Source organism: Plectropomus leopardus, chromosome 22, assembly GCF_008729295.1.
Source record: "Plectropomus leopardus isolate mb chromosome 22, YSFRI_Pleo_2.0, whole genome shotgun sequence".
Taxonomy (NCBI): Eukaryota; Metazoa; Chordata; class Actinopteri; order Perciformes; family Serranidae; genus Plectropomus; species Plectropomus leopardus.
In genome coordinates, this window is record NC_056484.1 from 14,518,268 (window position 1) to 14,542,973 (window position 24,706).

Sequence of the window (24,706 nt, forward strand, 5' to 3'; positions counted from 1 at the left end):
TAGCGTATCTCTGATATAAGGAGGCTGAGAATCAAACTTTCTTCTTTCGGGGAAAAACACATCTGTGTTGCCTGAAAAAATATGCGTCTGTTGTCCTGGTGGGCCAAGAGATCACCAACCTACCTCACCCCGAATAAGTATTATCACTAAATAACTTGATTACCATGAATATCTAGAATAATGTAATAGCTCCATCAAAGGTTTGCCATGGTTTGCGGTTCTGGAGCTTTTGATCTTATCACATGATCTTTGTCAGCAGTAATGGAATTGAAGATGTTCAGGTTTTCATTTTTTTACTTCTTGGAGTGTATGAACATGTTGGCTCCAGAGCTGAGGATACAAATTCGAAAACGGACCAGAACTGATGGATGATTGAGTTTATTTTATGATAATTTAGGTTATTTACAATTTGGGTCTTGTTTTTGTAGTTCCATCATCTTTTGCTGTACAAACCAAAGTAATTGTTGGCAAGGGAGAAAAGTGGTCAGATGGTTGTAAATAAGACCACAATTTAGCCTGATCTAAATCATTTTATTGGAGGGAAATGTAAAACTGAGAGTACATAAAATATAAGTAATAATGCCTCAAAGCACGGAGAGGACATACATGTGAACGAAATTGTACCAAGAAGTTGGTGTTAAAGTTTCTTGTTTTGGTATAAATTTATCCTTTTGCTTTAATTTTGACTTCTAAATTACTCTGGCAAACCTGTTTGATTGAAGACGTGTATGATCTTTGGACTGCTCATGTCTCAGTTGGCAGTGTAGCTATGTTTTCCAGTCTCAGTTTATATACTAATTACTTTGGTGAATTCAGCGCATGGTATTGAAGCTTTTAAAGCTGTGGTTGACTTATTTTGTGGTTTTATTTTGGTGTCATTGGTGATAAACTAAGCATATTATAATTCAAGTGGACTGAGAGAAAGCTATACTTCTGCACCTCCTCTTGGTTCGGTTTTCAGATGTTCTAAAATTTAGCCCATGAGAGGAGACTTTGGCCAATCACAGGTCTTTTCAGAGAGAACACTTTTCTATTGGCTGTTCTACAAATGCAGATGTAAGTGCACGTCCATTTATTGAAAGCAAAGAAAGAAAGACAGAGAATCCTGCAGAGAAACTTTCTATTCCAGCATTGGCAACATAGGCCTACTAATAACTGCAAAGCAGTTCAGAGATCGATAGAAAATGTTGATTACAGTTTAGCATTTTGCAAACTGGAGCCAAAGACTCATGGCCTGTGACTTCAAGTTCATGTTTATTGGCTAGAGCTTTGAATCTCAGTGTGTCCTCTGCCTCACTCCTTGGCGTTACAGACCACCTTGCCGGAAGGAGAATAGGCAGCTCCAAAGACTGACCCCCAGTCAGCAGCAGCAGCAGCAACCCGAATCCAGCCAACGCAAAGCCCAGTTCTGGGAGTCCAGACAGCCTAGGCCCTCCACCAAATCAGCAAACTTTCTGTTGCTGATGTTACATAAGTTAGATCTAGTGCTACTGCGGGCTACCAGCCCACTGTGACACCCATAATCTAGCCACTACAGCTCCAACCCAAAGGTCATTCCCCCCGGAAAGCAGTCCACAGTGGTGGGGAGTGAGGTGGAGGGACCGTGGAGAGGCTAGCTTGCTAATTCTTGCCTTATTTGTAGTTGGACAAACAGAGGGGCTGGCTGAGCTGGATGCAAATAAACATTAAGATAAGACTGAATAAATCAACTTATGGGAAACACAGGGTTACTCCATGAGGCGTGTGCATGTGCTCATGGTTGTCTGGTGGGTGGGGCTTAGGACAGAGACCTAAGAACCCCTTTTTTTTCCAGATTTCAGCACACTAAAGCTTTAAGCAATGTGAAACAAGCACAACTTCATGCAGGAAAATAACTATCATTCTAGTTTTCATCACTTTGGAGCTCCACTTCTCAGTTATTATCCAGTGATTATACAGGGATTTGATCAAGTGATCATCCTAACTACTTTAATATTTAAACCATGTTACCTGTTTCTTCTCTCTGCTGTCATAGCCGTCCACATTGTAACCCTTTATTGCCCACTACCATCACGACCACTGTGAGGACCCATGTCTATGGTTCCCTGAAGATCATCATACTATTTTTGGGGCTCTGTACCTATGAATCTATCCAATCAGAGAGGTCAAAGTCTTTTTCAAGTAAAGTTGCTGTATTTTCACTGCCATGTGCTTCCTCATTGAACAAGACACTAAGCAGTGTCAGGTTCAGTGTGAGTTTTGCTTTAAGTGGTTATAACAGAAATATCAGACTGCACCTAAGCACACTGGCCATCTTCTTCACTGTCATGGATTTTTTCACACAAGGTGGATGAGCTTGTGTCTTTCTGTTGTTCATCCCCACTGCTTCGAGCTAACAAATTTCCTTCCCTAGAAATTTGTGTAATTCTTTTCTCTCTTTTGTCAATCAAAGCCTTTAGTTTGCTGTTAAGTGAAGAGAGAAGAAGAGTTCAAGGAAAAGTCTCAATCAGGTAGCAGAACAATTACAGTGTATTTGTGTGTGTGTGTGTGTGTGTGTGTCCAAGATGTCTGGACCTTTCTTTTTTTTTTGGTAAATCATTTACTTTTTATTTATCTTCCCAGGCTAGTGTTTCATTAACCCCGCTGTGACACAGACTCCCTTTAATTCACTTCTCGTATTGTCTGCTCCAGCCGCTCGCTCTCTCACAGCACCAAAGATTACTAATAAATAAGTGACACCAGAAACAGTCTATTTTCCCTCAGCCATAATTAACTGACTTGATGTTTTCAAGGAGAGGAGAGAAAACATCCAGCTAATTAGGAATGAGTTAAGATTCGCACAAAGAGTACAGATCATTAATTAATTTTCCACGCAGCCATTGTCGGGGGGAGAAGAAAACAGCTTTGTTTACAGTGCAATGTTTGCCACGGCGGTTCGAGCAGCAGCGCACTTGCAGTGGAGGCACGGCAGGGAAAGGTCTTTGACACATTCACCCACACAGCAGTCTGTATCCAGTAACCTTGATCAACAGCAGAGGGAATCTTTGATCAGTCAGGGTTGTCATTGTTAAACTCGTACCTGGATATCCCAAACGAGTGTGCACTTCACCTCACATTACTGACATGACCATACTGGTGGCAAAAGTGGCAGAGCAATTTGTGTGTCTGTCTCTTGGTCTCTACCTGTCTAGCTGCCCATTTATCTGCCCAGTGTGTCCGCCCTGATAGGGATTGATGGATTTTGGAGGTGGAACAGACTCCAGATAGACACACAGGGACAGAGAGAAAGAGTTGTAAATGAACGTGCACTTGTCTGCATCCATGTCACCGCATGTCAGTTCAAGTAGCACAGGACTGAAGGTGTGTGTGTGTGTGGGTGTGTGAGGATGAGAGCGGCCTGAGCCCCCGCCTGTATTAAGAGGGCCCTGGCAGCAAGAGATAGCGGCTCTATCTTAATGGCTTCTGCTGCCTGCCACTCAGCCTTCAGACGGGGTCCTCTGTCTGCACGTGTCCCCCCACGATAAAGCCACTTCACAGGGGCTTGCGCCTCTCCACACTGGCCTCTCCTCTCTCCTCCTCTCCAAGGAAATAAGTGAGAGAAGAAAAGATGCCAGAGGTATTGATATATGAGCTCATCCCGAGACTGAGACGAGGGGGGAAAAAAAAGAAACATTTACACCTCACGCCTTCATGCTTAATTCTAAAATGTTGATCATATCTGATATTTTTGACTGTCCAAGGATGAACACAGACTATGATATCTGATACAATATCAAAAACATATGTTTAAAAGGTAATAGTAAGACATCACAACTATTGTATCTACTTTTTCCTGCATGTTTTGACTGCATTCTGGCTTCGTGCATTTGTCGATTGAAGTGAGGCATCTCTTCAAGAGTCAAGAACTTAATTGGCATTATTCAAAAGCATAACAAATTTGCAACTGTGACAAACCCAGTGGTGCATACTAGGTGGAAGAAAATAAAAGCTTTAGATTAGGATACAAATGTAAGTAAGGATAAATAATGAACATTAAAATCTGAAATCCTTGGTAAATAAAAATACAAGCAATATTATGCAAAAATATTTACAGTACTAAGAATAAAAATATACTTTTAAAAAAAGTGCAGCGGGTGTGCAAACATTATCAGCATCAAAGAACAGGGTGCAGTAGACAGGTATGTCTCAGTAGATGTTTTAAAGTGAATAGTATGAATATTGCACATGCCCAATGTGGCCATTCCTCAGTCTTCAGACACCAGTCAAGTTTTCCATCTGGCTTTCTTTCCATTGTTGTGTCTGTTGGTGTCATTAATGTATTAATGCTGGCTCGTCTAAGCTGTTGTGGGTGCCAGAGTTATAACTGTCAGGTGACTGATGGGAGCTTTACGCAGTCTACTGTTATTCCACAGGTTATTCCAGCACGAATTGTCAGAACACCAGCAGACTGTCATTTAAAGGTGAAAAGATACAATAACACCACTGCTGTGTTACCATCACCAGACAGATATTGAATGGTTCTGCAAAACACTGGATTACTTCCAATGAATTAATTTTGTGTTATATTTTTGTATCTGTTAATGTCTGCATTGAACGTTGAGGTCAATATACCAGAAAAAAAATACCAGAGTTTCCCCTTGAAGGTTATTTTGTCAACTGCCATTCTGAGACTTTTCCCAAACCAGTTCTTTACAAAAGTGTCCCAAAACAACATATGTTGATGCTCAAGTCATAAAATCTTCTAGCAGCATTAATAATTTTAATGGAAGTCAAGGTTGAGGGATGAGTGAACAAACTATCTCACTTTTTGGTTTTGACGCTGGTGTTTGTCCCCTAACATTATTGTTACTGGGGCTTTACCTGACTCAGAAATACGCAAGTCAAATCAGATGGCTGTTCAATACAAACATTCAGCTTACATTTTGTTTTCCATACAAAGTTTTAAAATTTGAATGGACTCCGCAGAATGTTCAGCAGCATTCACATCATATAGTCAGTATCAAAAGCAGGGGTGAACAGATTATTGGCCTAGCCGATTAGACGGGCCAATTTGTGGCATTTTGTGAATTATCTGTATCAGTTTTTATTTTAATGATCGCCGATAAAATTTATAGGGTATAATCGGTATCAGCCCTGAAAAACCAATATCGGTCGCCCCCTTAGTCAAAACCCCCAAAATAAGCGAGTTATTAAGCGAGTTATTAAGCGAGTTATTAAGCTCAAGCCCAGATTGATTTTTCAAATGCTGTTTCCAAGGTCAAGAATGTCTGAATCAACTATGTATTTCTACAATATCTGCATGTGGCAATTGCCGTATGATACAAGAAGGGGAAAGGTGGTTGTTACCAGTAAATAAGGTTAAAAACGCCAGCTGAAACTGATCTGTGACCAGGCACAAACTGTGACACACACTTATTTATCACTCCAACCTTCGCAGCCTTACATGCCGCCTTGCTACATAAAGGGCTGATCTTTCCTGCATTGACACTGAGCATGGGTATTGGTCAGCATGGGTGCTGCAGAATCATACAATATAAAGCTAATGAAATAAAAAAATCATTGATATCAGTCAGTCATTTATAACGCAATCGCTGACCATTTTCATCTTGCAGTGAATGGTTAGGATTGAAATTCTAAAAAGCATTGCCAAATATTGGCTTGCGCCGTCCCAGAATTTTGATTCACAGCATCACAGCACAGTAATATTCAACAAGCCCTAGCGCACTCATTTCTCTCCGATTTAAATGCAAACTATGTCATTTTCTAGATGTGATCTTGCTCTTCCACAGAAAACCCTCTCAGGTCCATAACTACTGATTTGCCACATTGTGTCCGACGTGTGTGTTTCCACATTTGCATAATATGGTGCGTGAATGTTTGTGAAAATGTGTGGGTGATGTGTGTGACTTTGTGTGTGTGTGTGTGTGTGTGTGTGTGTGTGCGTGTGTGTGTGTCTTCGGGCTTTTGGATTGTTTACTGCCGGTCTCTCCCTGCCCCTGCACATGGTCGGCCCCTAATGCACTACAGCTGTTAGGGTCCCGACACAGGGGCCTCCTATCAACGGTTTCATTGTAATGGACTCTGTGTGTGTGTTGTGTGTGTGTGCGCGTGTGTTTTTTTCAGTGTTTGTGAATGAGTGTGTGTTTCATCAAACATGAATGTGTGTTTGTTCCTGCAGCATTGTGAATTATTTCTGTTCTTTTTGGGTATTTTTTTCGTTCTGTTTCTGTGATAGTGCGTTTCATTGTGTGTGTGTGTGTGTGTGTGTGTGTGTGTGTGTGTGTGTGTGTGTGTGTGTGTGTGTTGCACATCCTGTCCTCATACTAGCAGCTTTGTGATACCTTCTCCCTCCGTCTTTCTCATGTCACCTCCCTCTCGTCCTCCCAGATTATGAACCTATGTATCACCTAACAGGCCCTCTTTTGTTTCCAGCCCAGGTGAAACAGTTCCTTTTCATTTTCTTGTCACTTGTTCTCTAGCAGAACACAATACCCTCCGGTGGCCTTGCTCATTCATATTCCTCGGCAACATGTTTTAACTGCAGACGATGGCTTACACCTGAGAGGCTGGTTACTCCAAGAAAACTCAACTCTCTTTGTTTACATGTCTTCCCCTACATCCTATGTCTTTCAACACTCATTCTGTGCAGCATGAGAACCCCTGACCGAGGCAGATTGATACGAACAGATGAGAAACCTTGTTGCATTATCCTCTGTTTCGCCTGTACCTACTATATAATCCATTGTCAAGTCAGAATGAGTCACGGCCAAGTTCACGGCAAAGTAGTCTGAAAGACGCTGTCAGTTTTATTCATTGTGCGCATGCTAATGACATAAACATTTATTGTAAATGTGACAAACACAAGGCTCATTTCCATTCTCTGAGCTGTCTGCAATGGGGGGGGCAGAGCAAAGGGTGTGTCCTGGTCAGCGCTACTCCGTTATGTTGCAGCAGAGTCAGCCGCATAATGGGGAAATTAAGTTTCTGTAATGCACAAATGAGGTTATCATTGGTTTTGCAGCTGTTTACGGGGTCAAGGAGAGATGCCGTTTCCAATCGGGGCTCAATTTAGTCGGGGAATGCGATTAGATTTCAGCCCTCCTAGTGTATTCTCTCCATTTGACCATGAATTAGATTAGGTAAACAGAAAACTAATGCCACTGATTGTTGTTGACATTGACATATTCATATTTCTATCTTATAGAGAGCAAAGGGGGGAGCTGGTATGGATGTGTGCTTTTCTCATGTATGTATAAATACATAATCATATGAATTCTGGCAGTGTAAAGGTGGGAACTGATATCTTTATTAACAGAATCTGCTTAGTGGCTGTGTTTAAGAGAGTGAGAATGTAAGAGAGACAAAGAGAGGTGTTTCTTCTAGATAAAATTAGGATTGGGTCACACTAGTCTAAGTTGATTTCCCGTGATACTCCCAGCCTCAGCTCTGCTATCTGTTGCTTTTGAAAAATTAGTCTCATTTTTGTTTTTTAGAAAACCTACAGCAGGCTTTGTGGTCCAAAACTTACAAAAGTACAGTACATCTCCACTGCCTTTTTGTCAAGTCAGAAAATAACTAAGGTCAAGTGCGTACTGTTATTAAGTGCTGTAAAAGAGTTTATTTCATATAAGGAAAATGAACTGGCACTGGCTTAAAAAATATCTATGGTTTGAAGGAGTTTATGCAAGTGGGAAGCAACAGTTGGTAACTTAAAAACAATTTTAAAAAACAAGTTATTTGTCAGATTTGGTAAAACTGCTACTGTTTCAGGACAATAGGATGTGAGACACATAACCTGTGAGAAAAAAAATCATGTTCCTCTTCCTCCTTGTAGTGCTTCAGCCCGATCTTACTCAAAACCTGTTAAATACTGACCCTTTTTCATTGATGTTGGCATCAACACCAACACAAAGAGGCAGCTTTTATGGCAGTACTCTGGTGGTAATGGTTATACATCAGGCGCTTCAGTTTAAGAGGCAGCGGGCAACAACCCAACTCGTCAGTTGGAGGCACTTTGTCAAGATTGGTGAAACTGTTACTATTTCTAAGACAGTCGAACATGTGACAGATAATCTGTGAAAAAAAATCATGTTCCTTTTCCTCCTGATAGTGCTCCAGCCCGTTCTCACTCCCAACTTATCAAATATCTCTGTTTTGTCAGTGATGTCGGCGTCACAGAGGCACTGAGACACCTTTTGGAGTGGTATGATGCGTACTGTGTGGTGGCAGTTTGTGATACCGCTGGCAACTACTGTAATATAAGAGTGGGAAAGTCCGTAGAGGGAGGGCAGGAGAGGAGCCCACTGTTAGCTCCCAATGTGAATTAAAGCAAAACCAGGTTGTTTTTTCCAAACCTAACCACTTGCTTTTGTTTCTCCAACTAAGGAAATAAACAGGAAAGCAAGTGTTTTACCTATGTTGTAAGTTTATTTTGAAAAGAACTGTACGCATGGTAACAACCTGAAACTCGACATTTCCTGTGAAAACGGAAGTGTGTTTTGAAAAGACACATCCAAAACAAACACCGAAGCATGCATAGTGTGTCATATTTAGACATGTTGGTCGGCTGACAAGGCAGCAGTCTTTTACAACTTTGGATGAGAACGTGTTGCATTCTCCAGCAGATGGGTGGTGCTTTGTTTTGGCTCAACTTTTTCCAACATGGCAGCCAGGTTACAAGCTTTTTCATTTACAGCTAAACAGTACACTAAAATAGGTTTCTGAAAACATTTAAGTTGAGAAATAGGAATCCTGATTCATTTTTAAAATGGCTACCTAGTTTGACCACAATTCACAAGCACTGATTGACATGTTTGAAAGCTGCGTTACAGACTCCTATTCTATGATTGGTTGTTTTGATTCACTTTGTAGTAGATTGTAACGAATGTCATTAGAAGCACTGCGAGGAGGCAGAGGAAGATGATTTTTTCACAGACTATTTGTCTCATGTACTACTGTCTGGATGTAGTGTCAGTAAATATGATAAAGTTATTAAAACATTTTTTTAAGGATCTGAGAACTTTAACGCTGACATGGAAAAAAGTCTTTAAAATGCTTTAAAAAAATATCATCTGCTATGAGATGATTTTACTAAAAGCTTAAATGGACTTTGTGGTGAGATTGTTTTGTTAATTTTTGCAAACTTTCTGATTGCGTAAATACATGTGTGTTAATGTTTACTGTATAAAAACAGTGCATGGTGTACAGTAGATGTGTGCTTGTCTACAGTAGGTGCAGTGACAGGGCTTGCTTTCTCTCCTCCTTTCTCTGTATGTGTGTGTGTGTGTGTGTGTGTGTGTGTGTGTATGTGTGCGTGTGTCAGTGTCTGAGTGTGTGTGTTTAAGTATCACAGAAGTGGCAGTCTGTCAGCTCTACTTTTCTCTGCGCTCTCCAGAACAATAGCTGGATTGGCCGTATGTGTGACACGTAGACCACACACCCCTAATAGTGACTGACAGCACTAAGGGCTGGAAGCAGCATGCACTCACACACACACACACACACACACACACACACACACACACACACTGTACAGTGTATACACCTGAGGACACAATGGGTGTGGGTGATTGGTGAAGGTTTCAGTCAGTTTGTGTATTTTGTGAGTGCGTCTGTGTGTGTTTGTGCGTGCGTTCATTCATGCATGTGAGCTTCAGCATATGTTCTGTTGAAAGTGTTCAGCTGCTTTCTTGAAACAAAACTGTTCCGTGTCGGGGAATTAAATTCATACTCCCCGTCGCATCAAAACAAAGGAAAAAATGAAAGGAAATTGGAGTCTGTTAAACATTTTATTGCATCTCGTTTGTCGTATTGTGGCCATGGGTAAAAATGTGATTCTGGTTTTCTGTATGACGTGCATTATACCTGCAGGGCTCATCCTTGTCATTGTTCAACATCAATAGTTAAAGGATATTTAATGGCTATAAATATTAGGGTAATTATATTTTAACATATATGTGGAAAGAAGGGGAACAAAAGGTGAAAACAGTATTTATAGATAGAGATGGATGAATCAGAATAGGCTGACATTGCTGCTTTTCACTTGTTGGAGTATAGTAATATTTATGACAGATTAAGGAAGATAGTGCCAAACATGCTTCTGTTCTCCTATTTTCTCTTCAAAGCATGATGTCAAGATAACTCGTATTTAATATTAGGCAAATTACTTGTAATGACATGTAGAGATGCATGATTAAGATTGTTTCAATGCATCAGAAATCCTCTGCGAACAGTGTGACAGAGAGAATATAATGGCTTTGAGCTCAGGATACCTCGCATTAATCTCATTTTATGTCTTGTTTCATGTCCACTGTTCTGTAACATTACTCTGTTAGCGAAACCTATCACGTAAAAAGCATGATATGTGTTAAAATGAAGCATGAAACAGCTTCACTTAGACACAAAGGGATAGCAAAAGAGGCTGAAACAAAACAAGTTAACCAGTTGAGCATGGCTGAGTCAGAGGCATTCTGGACATCTAGTGAAAGTATTACTTTTAGCTTCTCTTTGCTTTGTTTGAAGCGTGAAAGTTAAAGTAGATTATTACTTTGAACAGGGGTGTCTTGTCGCAGGGGGTCCACCGACCATTTTCCAAATCATAACGAAGATAAGTTGATTCACACTAGGATTTTCTATAATCTAAATATGTTTCTTGAGGTTGAAAAAAGCATCAAAATAGAGCTTGTTTATTTGAAAATGAAATAAAATAAAAGTGCCAGGGGAACAACCGGGGTCTGGGTAAAACCCCAAATTTCCTCAAATCCTAAAAATGCCCCTGCTGACCTTCTTCGAGCAGCTGTGACTGGATTTGCCTGTTTTATTCATTTTATATGATAATATTATTAAGGGTTTCATTAACTGGCCTCCTATCATTTGGAAAAGTGACCCCTGGAGTATCTCTGTTCTACATCAAGCTGGAACAGTGTGTTAGTGTTTCAGTAATCCAAGAACTGCTGGAATCACCTTTTTTTCTATAATGGCACTCACTATGTGATAACGTAATGTTTTAAACGTGTATCAGTATCGTAATTTAGGGTTCAAGTACAAAGAGTACCTAAAGTACATGCAACACTACAATCTTACACATTACATTCTGAGCTTTGTTACAGTATAAAATACTCCCATTACCACTCCTAAAAATGTAATATTGAAATGACTGATAGGAAATAATAGGCAATAACATGAAAAAATATTAAACTTTAAAAATGTGTACATTGTGTGAGAGAATTGGGAGTTTATATGTTCCGTTGTTGCTCTGCATGTCTTTATAAAATACAGTGTCCATGTGAACTCTCTTTGAACTACATAGAGGACTCAGAACAGACAATACCCATAATTCTTCTATCACTGTTTGATAAATTGAAATTGCTTGGGAAGGAAAAATAACAGAGATCAAAACAAGTTAATTGAGGACAAATTACAGTATCTGCTTTTTTGAGCATCTTACGGTGAAAATTGTCCGACCTCTTTCTCATTTTTTTTATGTTTGTAAGTTGAACGTCTTAGAGTTTTGAACTTTTAGTCTGAAAAAAACATCAGTTTCACAATTTCTCAGAGTCAAGCTTAACTCAGAAGACCCCAAAAGCTGCAGAAAACTCAATTTAATGTTGTTTATGCATAAGAATTTCTGTTTGTGGTAAAGGAAAACTTTCAAACCTGTATCAGTTAGCATCCCATTTCGACCAGTGATGTGGTAAAAAAGTATAGAAACATCAAAAAGAGAAAAGAACATGTGCTTGTGTGTGTTTCATATAGTCCACTGTTGTTCAACTTATATCGATTAATCACCTTTGTGCTGCATAATATAGTGCATGAGTGCTTGCAGTGGTCCTATCACTCTGAAGTGTGTCTACATGGTCTGTGACTGTCTGAGTGTGTGAAAACCAAGTGTGTGTGTGTGAGAGAGAGAGAGAGAGAGAGAGAGAGAGAAGGACTTGAGGAAGGGGGCAGCAATGCTGTGCGTTTGCACTTACTGAATGATGAGCCCTATGGTCAAATGGCCCCTCCTCTTTGCTCACACACACACACACTCACACGCTGAGCGCAAGAGAAAGAGGCTCTGCTGCTGGCCCTTTAAGAGCTGAGCCTAGATCTCACAGCTTACAGCGAGGGAGGGAGAAGAGGAGGGACAGAGGCACAGAGAGAGAGAGAGAGTGAGTGAGGGAGGGTGTAAGGCTGAAAGTGTGTGAGTAGAGAGACAGAGAGGAACAGAGAGAGAGAGAGAGAGAGAGAGAGAGCAGTGTGTGTGAGAGGTTGAAGGATCACTTCTATCCCGTCTTGTTTTGGGGAGACTAACCTTGTTCATCTGAGCATTGTGGGACTGTTTTATGTTGTTGTTGACGAGAGAGACGGACCCTTACTCCAGCATGCTCACTGAGCCTGAGCTACCTCAGGAGTGTAACAGGTACGTGACGCTTTCTCACACACACACACACACACACACACACACACACACACGCACAGACACACACGTTCACGTAGAGATGACAGAGACGGAGGACAACACGGAGCAGGACTGAGATAGGGAGGGCAGGGGAGGATAAAGTAGAAAGGCATGTGTGTGAAGAGAAGACTCTATATGTGTGTGTGTGTGTGTGTGTGTGTGTGTGTGTGTGTGTGTGTGTGTGTGTGTGTGTGTGTGTGTGTGTGTGTGTGTAAAGCATGTGAAGTGTCTCAGCGAGTCGGCTGAGTTTGAGAGCGGAGAGTGTGACAGAGTCAGAGATGGTAAAGGAGAGTTGATGATTGACTCCTATTCTTTGGGAGAGATATGTAAAGCCGGCATTATATATATATATATATATATATATATATATGTGTGTGTGTGTGTGTGTGGGTGTGTGTGTGTGTGTGAGAGAGAGAGAGAGAGAGTGTGAGTGCATAAGTAACACAACTGTCCCTCTTCTCCTCCTCCGTCCCTCCTGACTGAAGTTGTGTCAATCCAATTCAAAACCTCCATAGTCAAACTGCTTAAAACAGTTGGCGTGCGTGTTTGTGTGCATGTGCGCGCGCGTGTGCGTGCTTGTGTCAAAGTCAGAATGTGTGATCCTCTTCTCTCATCCCCACTGCTCACCACAACTTTATTTACTTCTGCTTTACCCTATCAACTATTTATACACCTCTTTCTGTAACCGCTTCATGTATTTTGGTGCTCTCAACAAGTCAAAAATACATAAAGAATTTGTTTATTTTATAGATGACAAAAAACAGCCTAAATTAATAATGTTTTCGATGGGAGTTTGAAATGTTTACACCCTGCCCTCCTGTTTAACCTTGTCTTTTTTTAATTTCTTTATTTTTAAATTTAGTTATTTGTGATTTATTTTTCACTTAATCCAAATTCAATACATGCAAACCCCTCAGTAATCCTATTGTCAATCTGCATGGTGTTGTTGTTGTTTTTTTCTTTCTTGCCTTATGCTAATGTTAATCTCACTGTGCCCCCTCTCTGATGTTTGTGCGGGCCCCTGCTTCAATTTAGAGGTGCGAACCCTCTAACCTTTTTCTGACACTGTCAACACAAGTGGCTTTTTTTTGCCTGTGGAATAATGGTTGTTTGATGCTAATGCTGTCAGAGACAGATTATGTTATAATACCCAGCGTTTTAATACTAACACACATAGGCAAAAAAAACACACACACCTCTCGCCCTTCTCCTGCTTGACTTTTATTGCATTAAAGTGGCGCTCTGTTTTCCCCCGATGAAACTAATCTTTTGTTCCGAGATAAACTGGGGTCGGGGTTGGGGGGGATTTCAGGGGCCCCTTGAATTAAGAACACATTTAGATGTAGCAAAAATGTGTTTTTAATAAACCGTTTCAATCCGGCAAAGTGGTTGACGAGAGAGAGAGAGAGAGAAAAAAAAGATAACAACAGCTAGGAGGAATTAAAAATTTAAAGGATTACACCGAAAAGCAGAATGTATGGAGATAAATGCAGGGATTACAATGACTTAGGAGGAGAGCGCTTAAAACTCTTGCTTTCCAGTAATGCACTCCATCACTGTGGCTCCGGCCGTGTGTGTATGGGTGTGTGTGTACGTGTGTGTGTGAGCAACAGAGGGGTATCTTCCATTCCGTGTGTGTGTGTGTGTGTTTCCTGTGTGTGTGTGTGAGTGTGTGTGTGTCAAGCAGTAGTCTCTCTGCGGAGCGGTGTGTGTGTGAGTTGCCAGTGTGTGTGCACTCCAGCCTCGGTGGTCGCGATGCTCTCGGTTCCTGCGTCTCTGTAAGTGTCCGCTCGCCTCCTTCACCCATGCCTCTTCTTCATCCTCTCATCGCACTTCCTCTTTTTCTCGTTCTCAGCACTTCTCCCCTTTTTTCTTCTTCTTCTTCTTCTTCTTCTTCTTCTTCTTAAATTATATTGTTGTTAAAATACAGTTTGAGTTTTGAGTAGGAATAGCAGAGGAAGAAGAGTTTATCTTAGTTTTTAGAAGAGGGTCTTAAAGCAAATATTTGTTCTTTTAAAAATGAAAAATTGTACTTTTTGTTGCTGAATATTTGAGTTGAAGTTTTAATACGTAATTTTCTATTCTCATTTTATTCAAGCCAACAAAAGTCTTGTGATATGGTTTTCATCTCTCCTTGTTCAGCTGTTAAAAATGTACTTTATGACTGACAAAGCATGACAATTCTGTGATTTATATTATTTGATATTCTAATTTTATATTCTAATTATGCCTTTCATGATTTGAACTATTTTTTGGTTCTCCGAGCGCTCGGCTGTGTATCAAAATTTCCAGTCGAGGCTGAAAATAGTGGAAACAGACTGCCTTTGCTAACACGGCCTCATCTGTTCGCACAAACAGAACAGAAATATACACATAGGGAGAAACGAAGACAAGCCAAAGCAACCAAAACACAGAAAAACAGAGACATTTTTGAAGGAGCTAATGTGGTACTAGATGAAGGGATGATGTGGTCAAACTGACACATTCCTCCCCGGTGACACACAAGAAGGAGTAGAAGAAGAAGAAGCAGGGTTAAAGAAAAGTGAGAGTGCCAGAGATTAAGAGGGGAGGTGGTGGTGGGGGGTGGCATGTTGGGGTTGAGGAGGGAGGGAGGAGAGGAAGAGAGGTCTCTGTCGATGTGGTGTTAAAGCAGTGGTGAATTTTCACACCCTTCCATTTGTCCCCCTCCGTTTATTGGGGTGTTTGTGTGTGTGTGTGTGTGTGTGTGTGTCAGTGGTTGTGTCAACACTTAAAGCAGTTTTAAGCAGGACACACTCAGATGCAATCTGACATCGCACTCAGCAACAAGGACGCTTTCAGCGGCCTGAAGGATTTTACTTAATTTCATCAGACAAAACTTTTTTTTAATATTATTATTATTACTTTGAGTAACACTGATTTATTTTTCAAATGTGGAAAGTAAATAAGTACATTTAGTGAAGTACTGTACTGTGATTTTAAGCTACTTTACTCTATTTCCGTCTACTCCACCACGCTTCAGAGGAATGTATTGTATTTGTTTGCTTAAATACATTTATTTCATAGCTATAATTACTACAGTGTATGCTGTTAATATTTTACAAACAAAATAATGATTAAATGATCAAATATGATGCATTATGTTATATTTATTAAGTAGATAAAATATTTGAAATTGACTCCACAGTGATCACCTAAAACAGTCTGATGCCGTAAACATTAATAAACCAGTGATAACAATACTCCATAATTTTATTGTATAAATATAATGAGAAAACATTGTGAAAAAGGCCATTCTGTATGAGTTTTACTCAGCAAACTTTTTGTGTTTTGTGCTGATTATATTTTTACTAAAGTGAAATTTTGTACGTGTGAATGCAGCATTTTTCTAATGCTGTTTTGCTACTTTCACTAAATCTCTCCCACCTCTATTCATAAGTATTTATTTGAATACTTATTAACTTTTATTTAGTAATTTAACACGTATGGGCAAAATTTTTAAGAGGGAAATTCTTGCAGCTGGTGATAAAAACTTGTTTCCAATTTAAAGTGAGCAGTGCCGCTTCCAGTGTGAGTGTCTCTGTACTTCATTTAAAAGGGCCGAGATTAAAGTGTGTGTGTTTGAGGGAAAAAGAGAATGTGTGTGTGTCTGTGAAGGAGAGAGAGAGAGAGAGCGAGTCGAGTAATTGAGTAGAGTGTCCGTGCTCTGCAAACTAATGCGCCATTCTGCCCCGCTCTTCCCCTGTGGCCCTGTCCCGGCCCTGTCCCGGCCTCTCTCTCTCTCTCTCTCTCTCTCTCTCTCTCTCTCTCTCTCTCTCTCTCTCTCTCTCTCTCTCTCCCTCTCTCTCTCTCTCCTCTCTCTCTCTCCCTCTCTCCGTCTCTCTCCCACCACCACCTCGGACTGGAGGCCATTGTCTGGGCCATATTGTCTGTCCCCAGAGAGTCTTGATAACCGTGTCTCCATCCACGGAGCAAGGGGGGGCCAAAAAAAAGAAAGAAAAGGAAAGAAAGAACGACAGACAGAAAAATACCAGAGGAGAATGCTAAAGCCCCCCACCTCCTCCCCCACTTCCTCCCCTCTCTCTCTCAGCTCTCTCCCCCTCTTCCAACTCGCTCCCACCACGGCCTCCCACCCCAGTGCGATCAGCTGACCCTCTCTGATAGCCAATAGAAGAAAAGGAGGTGGGGGGGGGTTGTTCTTGTTGTTGTTTACAGATTGGGGGGAGGAGGAGGAGGAGGAGGAGGAGGAGGAGGAGGAGGAGAGGGGTCAGGGAGAAAGGGGAGAAAGTGATGGAGAAGTGACTTGGACAAAAAGTGTGTGAAAAGCGCAGGGAGGGACAGACAGAGGTGTCCCCTCTAGGCTAACTAGAGTCTGGTCATATGACATGAGGTCACAGGGTGAGGGTCAAAGGTCAGATGGAGGTATTGCATTGTCAACAGAGCCAGAAAGCTGTGTGTGTGTGTGTTTGTGTGTATGTGTGTGTGTGTGTGTGTGTGTGTGTGTGTGTGTTCATCCAAAATTTCACACCTCACATGCCTCTCCATCTCTTCTTCTTCTACCTCTCCAAGCATCCATCATCCAGGCGGCTTGTTTTACACTAATCCCACTCTACTGCTCTCTCTCTCAAACACACACACACACACACACACACACACACTCCCACACCATTTACCATCCTTCCAATCTACAATAGAAGACAGTGTTAGAGGCTCGGAGCTCCCTCCCAGTGCGCTACAATGAAACCTCTGTATTTCCAGGTACTGAGGGAGGATGATAGAGTGGGAGAGAGAGAGGGGGAGGAAGGGAGAGACAGGGGGGAGGAGGGGGGTCAAAGGAAAAGGGAGGAGACCATTTGGGCTGAGGTGGGAGAGTTTCAAAGTGCGGGGACGAAAGAAAGAGGCCAGCTGGGAGTGTGTGCGCGGGCATTCGTGCGTTGTCATTTATGTGAGAGAATGAGCTTGTGTGTGCGTGTGTTTGTGTGTGTATGTGTGTATGTGTGTTTGTGTCTGGTTTACAGGGGCAGGCCAAGTCACTGACAGTGAGACAAATGTTGTGACTCCTTTATGGATTGCTTAACAAATGCAGCACAAATAGCGTCCCTGGCACAACAATGGAAAAACACTGTCCCTCGCTCAATAAACATTATGCAGCGTCTTCCCCCCTCGCAAAACACCAGGGGAGCGGGGCCGCTGTCCACCGGATGCACTTCTCCTCCTCTCTCTGTCTGTCTCTCCTCAACCCCCCGACCCCCAACTCTCTCTCTTCAGCCTCTCTTCTTCCGTCTTCTACAGCAACACTCGAGATTTTCCCACGAGCTGTCATTGCTCGGCCTTAAACTGATGACGCCACCCAAAGTTTATCGATAGACAACTCAAAACTTTCTTCCCTTTACTTTTCATCTCTCCCTCCCTCTGTCTGTCCTTCATCTTTTCTCCAACTTTTCTTTCGTTCCAAAATGTCACTGACGATCACGTTGTCTGGTGACTCAGTGTTAAGACATAAATAAGGTTTTTAAAGAGGGGGAAAAAAGGCTGAAAACATGACAAGGAAAGTATGTGGAGCGATGCCTCGCTGGTGACTAAACATTTTGGTGGATGAATGAGCGAGAGAGGCAGACAAACTGACAGAAAAATAGAGAGAGAGGTAGTCCCAGAGGCCACATGAGTTGGTCTTTTGTGACCACCCCTCCTTTGCTCTCTCTCCACACACACACACACACACACAACACATGACAGTCTCTCCAGCGTGTGTGTGTGATTAACAGCAGTGACATTAGGGTTGTGTGTTATTGCCTTTTGTGGTTAAGCTGGACAGGAAACAGAGTTTGGGCTGTCGGCCGCCGATTTAGGGCACCTCACAGAGGATGCTTTGTGAGTGTGTGTCTGCGCCTTTGTGTGTGTGTGTGTGAGGGTGTGTCTGTGTGTATATGAGTGTGTGAGCATATACAGGCAGGAGCTGTGTTCACATTTTCTCCCTGTTACACACTGTTTACAGTGGAGAAAGTCATAAGGGAAAATCCAGCAGGCGCTTTTACATCAATACGAATAAGCAGAAAATTTGGACTCTCCGGTGTTGCGTTAGAGTCATATTTAATGTCAAAAGTTCTCTGGAAATAGTTCTTAATTCTGGCATTTTGCCTATGGACTCTGGTCACATGGTTTCTATATATTAAACGCCTATTTCTAAAGTTAGCATTTATTGAAAATATCAAAACCTATCAGTCACATTAAGGAAAAGGGGATATCACTGACTCCTTCCTCCAGGTCCTCCCTCATTTAATCTTTATCCCTCCATCTCCGCCTTCCCTGCGTCTGCCCCACTCTTCCCAATGTTCAAAAGGACAGCCTATAAATAGATATTAGGCAATATCCTTAAGAGTCTGCACAGAGAAGGAGGGAGAGACGGAGGGAGGGAGGGCAGGGATGGAGAGCGACATTCTTACAAACAGCTGATTGTGTAAAGAGGGAACAGTAAGTAAGACAACACCGGGTGGAGAGAGAGAGAGAGAGTCAGGAAGACAGAGAGAGGGAAAGAGCAGGAGGACAGACGATGTTAAAATAAGTTCAAGAGTGTGTGACGGAGAGATAGAGACAAAAAGAGAAGGAGGAATCGTTTTGAAAGCCGAGAGAGAAAAGGAAAGAGGGGAGAAAAAAAGCGATGACAATAAAGCGGGTGATAGCGCGACGCAGGGGGAAAACATTTGTTTAAATTCCCGCCTGAGGTGTCACACGGATGTAAATGTTGCGGTCGGCTCCTCTGAGGCAAAATGCCCTGGGTGCCTTATCTAAAAGGCACATTCCGCTCAACTATTTTGATATGCCCTTCCATTCCCAACAGAGAACAATTTCAAAAGATAGCTCACATTTCCACGCAAATAGACCCAGCACCTGAGTGACAGGCGGGCGAGTTCTTAGCAGTCACAAGGTGGTTGGGAAAAGAAGAAAAAACACAAATGTCACTTTGACTCCTGACAGCACTTTGGAATTAGCTGCCATGCTTATTTTTACAGTAGAGGATGGATTCGACTGACTGTACAGCGTGTTTGTGTAATGGTTTAAATAATGGGTCGTAATTTAAAGAGAGGCACACACATGCATGCAGAAGCACACACACTTTACTGTGGAATTCTCCAGAGGAGGCTCCCACGCTCCCTGAAAGCTTGTTCTGAGTAGAGGAGTTAACAAGAGCAGTTAGCACCATGATTATGTTAGCAGCCAGACACACAGAGCGAGAGAGCCGGGCGTGTGTGTGTGTGTGTGTGTGTGTGTGTGAGAGATAGCCTGTGACATTTCTGCGATGGCTGCTTTGTCTTTCTCTCACTCTTCATTAAAGCCGAAACAAATCTTTGCCCCCATTTTGCTTAATTCATTCCGATTTTTTTTGTGTGTGTCTGTGTGTGTGTGTGTGTGTGTGTGTGTGTGAGCAGCTCTCTCTTGCATGTTCATAAGCTCGCTGCCTGTATTTAAACATGCTTGCGTGTGCGCAAACTCGCTGCTGCTGACGTGCCAACATGAAATGGACGCGTTGATTACAGTAAGCCAAGGCCAGGAGACGGTTAACCACCGTCCGGGGTGATTATTCGGCCCCGTTAATGGACGTGCGTCGCTGTCCGATTAGTGACTTAGCAGCAGTGGACATATGTGATATGAGAGGGACTTAACCGAGGAGCCGCTAATCATCAAAAAGCCAAGGGGAAGTGGTGCTCTAATCTCAGCTTAGCACTCTCACCGTGTGCACAGTTATGTGTGTGTGTGTGTGTGTGTGTGTGTGTGGTTCCTATAAGGGAAATTAGAGTTTTGGGGAGAAGTAGAGATAAACAGCACATTAGAAATATGTGTTTTGAAGTTGGAAATGTGATACAAATAAAAAAAATACTCTGGAGTATTGTTGCACTCCTGTTATGTTATTTGAAATATCACTCCTGTGCTGCTTTGTGGAAAATGCCAGCAGCATGTGTGTGTATTAAGTGCGTTAATGACTGTTGTGAGCTGTTTGATTTTTGGCGTTTTTTGGGGCAAAATTATGCTAATATTCTCTTATTGTGACCTGGACAACGCAGCCAATTTATCTGCTTAATAAAACCTCATCTTTTTTAATCCTCGCATCACTCTGCGCTTTCAACCGGCTTCCTCCAGGTCTCCTCCAGGTCTCTGCCGGCATGACAGCCCTGCCAAACTTTAAATGAAGTAGCCGGCACAACCTGCACACCCGCCGTGCCCAATTGTATAGTAATTCGACTTCAAAGAACAGGAGGGATTTTATAGCCGGAGTGGAGCTGTGAACGGCCCTTCCCATTCATAGACACCCACCTCTGAGGAAGTAGTAGCAGAAGGTGGGGAGGGGGTGGATGGGTGTGAAGAAAAAGAGGAGCAAAAGAAAGCATGATGAAATGTTATTTTCTTAAAAAGGGAGCTCTCTGTGGCCCCGCAGAGTTTTTTGGTATCTGTTTTCTGTGTTAATGTGTAACTGCTTTTGTCTGCGCACTCCATGTAGAAATATCAGTGTGGCTACTGTGGTTAAATGATGCATCATAAAATAGTAAAAACAAAAAATCCTCACATGCACACTGATGTTTCTGAGCCAAAGTACATTAGTGAGGTGATTCAGAGCTGACCCCAGGTCTGTGTGTGGGTTATGGCTTTTAGGCAGAGGTGTGCACAGGACACAAGGGGAGGTGTGTGTGTGTGTGTGTGTGTGTAACTGAAACAAAAGGCTTCAGTGTGAGAGAGTGAAAGGACGTAAAGTAAACAGGCAGTGATGAAGACAGACCTGCAGTGTTAGGGGCTCTGTTCGATATGTGTGTGTGTGTGTGTGTGCGTGTGCGTGCACCGCGTGGCTCAAAGCCCTGTAGTTTGTACAGCTGGGCCTGCCGCTCACTTTAGAAGGTGCGCGGACCAGCACACACACTTCTCAGTCCTTCTATCATAAATATAAATGTTATCACAAGCCAATTTCAGTGTTATTACAAACTGGATCTAATGATTACAGTTTTATCTCTTGAGTCTTTTGTCATCGAAACAAATACAAAGTCTTTACTGGTCATTTATGGCGTCAGTTTTTTGCTGAACAAGCCCACGAAGATATAGCGTCCAGGAGAAACAGATAAAAAAGATATGTACGTGTGGGTGTCTGTGGAATCTGTGCACATTGTCCTACGTGAAAACACTGATTCTAATGTGTTATTGTGACAGAAAGACTGTTATTAACCTTGATGAAAGAGAATTAAAAAGTCATTTAAATTGTGAAACTGTAGTTTACATGGTTTCCTCATAAGTGGATGAAATTGTCCAAAAAGAGCTCCTTGAAAAGCATGCAAAGAAATCAAATTGCTTATCTGTGTTCTTGAAAATATGCAAAATGATAACACCGATTTGTAAATTGCTCTCAATTATTAGATTATCTCAGAGGTTTGTGAATCTTGCAGGCAAAATCTTCCCCAAAACAATTAAAGCTAATTAAATTACATCACTATGATGGGGAGTTTTTTGTCAGTGGAGTAGAGTTTATTTGATTTTGACCGTAACCTTCCCCACGATGTGATAACGTTGCATGTTCTCACTGTGGCTCTCGCTTCGTCCCCTCCAGTGAGCAGCACTCAATATTGTTTGCCTTTCCACTGTCACAAGGTAAATAAGCAATGAATTAGTGGCGGGGCTGCTCTGAGGAACAATGCCAGATGTGCAGTCCAGAGGAGAGTCAGGAGGGTGATCAGTTTACAGGAGATGAGCAGGAAAAGAGGAGAAAATTTTGAGAGAGGAAGCAAATCAGAGACAGACGAGGTATGGATGGATGGAGGGTAATGAAATGACAAAGAACGAGTGAAAAAAGTAAAAAGAACAGCTTGTATATTGAAAGGGGAGAAAGATTAAGCGGACTTTAAGAGTCAGACGCCTGTTGCTTCTCGTTCTCACCGCTTGATATCACACACCCCTCCCCTCAAGTTTTCACAGCCCCTCCATCCCTCCATCCACGCCTCCATCCCTCCATCCCTGTCATGCGTTGCCTCTTGTGCGACTGAGCTTTAGCAGCCTATTACCCAGGGTCATAGTCGCAGTGGCTTCAAGGCTGACAAGTGCATCTGAAAGCACTCAGGCGATGCTGAGAACCACATTAAATTCTATTATTGCCGCATAGTCACTGCATCCCTATTCAGCTGAAGTACAGGGAGGCAAATTTACCTTGTGAGAGACAGAGTTCACCTAATAGATGTGGCTTTATATCCTTTCCGTCTTTTCAAGGGAACAAAGCCACGGTAACAAATGCAAACAGCGGGGCCCTCGTGTTGCTACGCTATTTTCCTCCAGTTCCTCTATTGTCCAGAGGTTTTCATAAACACATATTATTGTCACTGTGCATACTCCTCTCTCTCTCTCTCTCTCTCTCTCTCTCTCTCTCTCTTTCTTTTTTTTTTCCCGTTCTGTGTCTCCCTCTCTGAAAGCCCATTGTCAAGACATGGTCATTTCCTCCACAATGCCAGTGCAAGCGGGCTCCATTTGCAGTAATGGCCCCATCTTTTGGAAATGTGAACGTTGAATGGCCCCCATGGTAAACATACTGTAAGACCTGAGAGTGTGTTTGAAGGTCTGCCAAGGAGCTGGATGCTCACAAACCGACTGAAGGGGATATTGTGTGGACTTGCACTGCGAGAGTGCTGTCGACTCAACAAGCTGAAAGTGAAGGAAAAAAACTAATCCAGAGAAATGGGAGGAAAGAGAATTGGTGCAGGTTGATGAGCTGAATGGGATTTGGTGAATACCTGCAGGGGAGGGAGGCTGAAAGAAGTCTTCATGCAACGTTCTTTTACAGTGAATAAAGTTGAATCTGACTATCCAAGAGTTTATGGAACTACTTTTCTGTTGCTGTCTACCTATTATATCATCCTTTGAATATTGCTCACTCTTCCTCTTGTTTTTCCTTCTCTCTGTCTTTCTATCTCCCTTCTCTTTTTTTCCAGGATGTCTTCCAAGCGACCAGCCTCTCCATATGGGGGGACAGATGGAGAGGTAACCATGGCAACCAGCAGACAGCGAATGGAGGATGAGGATAGCGAGGGACTGGGCGGTGTCATCCACCTCCCCCTGGCCTCCTACTGCGGCAAGGTGTCCCCTCGCTCGCCCCCCAACCGCAACTTGGACAGCCCCCCCAACATGGTAAGGACAGCTACCAGCCTTTGCATACAGTCTCGCTCATTGGGAAACGGCGGCCTTGAGCGCTGACTCAGGGTTGCGCCATGAGACAGGTCCAATATGTGACAATGTTTTGAACTGGTCTGACCCAGAGTTTGTGTGAACTACCTCAGGTTTTGCTTCTCAACCCAACAAATGAGTCTAATCACTTTTTTTATGTGGGATTTTTGGAACTTTTCCCATAAAAAGTTTAATGTTGTCATATATATATAATAAAGACTATGGCTAAAAATGACACATACAATCATTCAAGCAAAAATGTTTCCCCTCCAAGTAGCAAGCAAGCTTAAGCAATTTGTGCGTCAAAAATCTCACTATGTCAGTCAAATCGTAACACAGTAACATTATGCACATATTTTCAGTTTCGGTGTGACTTAAACTTTTAGCAGTGGTGAAAGTATTCAGATCCTTTACTTAAGTAAAAATTCTAATACCGAAGCAAAAGCAAAAGTCCCGCATTACAAATGTTACTTTAGGGGGTAAAGAAAATATAATATAAAATATAAATAAATCTAAAATATAAATATCAAATAATCAATTAAAGAAAACACCCCAAATAGTTGCCAGTTAATTCTCAGTCAATCAACACTCACGTTTCAGCTGTTATAAAAACTGTTAAATTAATAACAAAACATAACATTTTAAAAAGTCATCTTACATTTTTTATGCTAAAGTAAACTACAATGCTTCCCTCTGAAATGTGGTGTAGTAGAACATAAAAGTGGCATATAAGGAATAGGCTAAAGTACTGTACAAGTATTTCAAATTTGTTCTACAAGTAGAACAGTATAACGGCCGTACAGTGCTAAAGTAAACGTACGTACTTGGTTGTGTGTGTATCAAGTGCCCGTAAGTTTGCTTAGAAATCAAAGAAGAAAAAAGCTTTTTAAAACTCCTGAACATGGGTGAGATGCTTTGTGTTTTCTTCTGTATCAGAATGTCCTGTTTGGATGGTCTGCAAACAGAAAGTGCTAATGACTAATTTGGCATATTTTTAAATGGTGCCAATTTGCCAAATGTAAAGAAAAATAAGCTGAAAAAATAGTTGTAGGCCAAAATGTAACTCAACAATGGCAACATAATGCTTTTTTTACATCCCTCAAAGCATTATGGGACTTG

General features: G+C 41.9%; 1 protein-coding gene across 8 annotated transcripts in view; it reads left to right on the top strand.

Moving 5' to 3' along the window:
• Positions 1–12,230: 12,230 nt before the first annotated feature.
• The window catches only part of sox5 (SRY-box transcription factor 5), a 105,716-nt gene continuing 93,240 nt past the window's right edge, over positions 12,231–24,706 (top strand). For 7 of the 8 annotated variants that reach the window (XM_042511192.1, XM_042511193.1, XM_042511198.1 and 4 more), the window contains exons 1-2: positions 12,231–12,382; positions 23,356–23,551. In XM_042511192.1, the coding sequence (XP_042367126.1) occupies positions 12,306–12,382; positions 23,356–23,551 (273 nt within the window). In that variant the 5' untranslated portion in view covers positions 12,231–12,305. Of the gene's footprint in view, positions 12,383–14,172; positions 14,200–23,355; positions 23,552–24,706 lie in introns of those variants that run through there. The other variant, XM_042511196.1, reaches the window with a different exon arrangement.